The sequence below is a fragment of the Phytophthora parasitica genome (assembly GCF_000247585.1).
Source record: "Phytophthora parasitica INRA-310 unplaced genomic scaffold supercont2.3, whole genome shotgun sequence".
Taxonomy (NCBI): domain Eukaryota; phylum Oomycota; class Peronosporomycetes; order Peronosporales; family Peronosporaceae; genus Phytophthora; species Phytophthora nicotianae.
The window spans coordinates 1,442,570-1,444,047 of NW_008648989.1; the positions used below are offsets into that span (position 1 = coordinate 1,442,570).

At 49.7% G+C, this 1,478-nt stretch overlaps 1 protein-coding gene across 1 annotated transcript; it reads left to right on the forward strand.

The window, feature by feature from the left end:
* Nucleotides 1-925: 925 nt before the first annotated feature.
* Nucleotides 926-1,282, forward strand: PPTG_21084 (hypothetical protein; the record flags this gene model as incomplete). Its single annotated transcript, XM_008895537.1, has 1 exon — nucleotides 926-1,282. One exon carries the CDS (start codon nucleotides 926-928, stop codon nucleotides 1,280-1,282), a length of 357 nt encoding a protein of 118 aa, XP_008893785.1.
* Nucleotides 1,283-1,478: the final 196 nt, after the last annotated feature.

Consider the following 1,478-nt stretch of genomic DNA (forward strand, 5'->3'; position numbering starts at 1 on the left):
GTAGTATTTCATGGCGTGTCAGCATCGGATGAACCATCAGTTCAAACGACTGCACGAACAAAAGCAAAATCGTACATGCCGTCAAAACCGGATAAATACGCGATTCGCTTTTATGCGGTGGCAAGTCGCCTCTATACATTCACACTTTCCAGAATAATAGTTCTGGGTTGGTCTCAACTCTCTCACCTGCTCAGCGCTACATGGAGTCTTTTCCTAAGCTCAGAACCGCTTTGAGGACCACATCTCGCCAACCTGGAATCGTTTTAAAATTTGAAAAGCCATCGTCCGTTTGGGCAGCAATAATTGGGCACCGAACGCACAGCTTGTGTTCACCGTCTGGAAGGCGATTAGTTGTTTGTGACAACTTCTACACTCGACACGTTCTAGCTAGTGCCATTCTGAAGCTAACTGATGGGAAATCCGGATGATTGGTACGGTTCGACTGAACCTGATTGATGCCTGGAATAACCAGGCGTACGGGTTCACAGGCACGCGTTGGACAAGTAATGCGTGGAGGGTGGAAATTGGTGGCAGCAATTGAGCCTGTGGAAAGATCTCCGTACACAACATATGCAAGCCCAACAGCGAATTGCACGTGGAAATCGGACAGAATTCAAAGCCCCACTCAGATTTGCTCCATGTGCTGGGTATGTTGTTTTCAAGGACAAACAAGTTGTTGCTTTCTATACGAATGATTTGGCGAAAACGCCAACAAAGCTTTTCCAATGCCAAGGTAGTGAAGAACCACTTAAATGTGTTCATGAACTGGCACCATTGAATCGATGGACAGGTAGTGAAGTCATGCACAGGAGCATATTTCGGGCACCAGCAGTTGTCGCGGGGATAATATTTATTTGAACAGTGTTGACCGAGTGGATCCAGTGCCGAGCATAAATCGCACACAGCGACGGGAAAACGTCTTACGATGACAATTTTTACGTGGGCTTTAGACCTATGCGACCTAAATGCGTACGGGTTGCTTTGCTGTTTGAAGAAGCCCGATCCACCTGGAATGTCAATGCGTGAGTTCAAGCGAAGAATCGTGGAAAGACTGACACACCAGGAATGCTCGCGTCGAAACGAGACGGATTCTGTTGACACAACGTCTAGCTCGACGGCCGAGCCTGTCGCTAATGTTATGGCGAGTGGAACATCTTGTAATAGAGTGTCGGCGACGCCGACCGGTGATGACGACGTGCGGGTTGAAGTGTGGAGGTCGCTGTCGGGTGGTAACGACGAGTGCCTGAAGTACGAAGATCACCACGCGGCGAATGGTCGGTAAGGAGGATCGGTAGCTGGTTGGAGCGTGGCGAGTGGTCGTGAATCAGGCACGACAGCGCCAAAAGGTGCGAATTGTGCGGAGTGACTGGGACAAAAAAGGTCCAGTGGAGTGCAAATGAGCGGCACAGAGTGTGTCAAAACGTGGTTTATGGGTGCCTGATGCACCAAGAGCGAAGGTCAACGACGGTAGTGGCTGC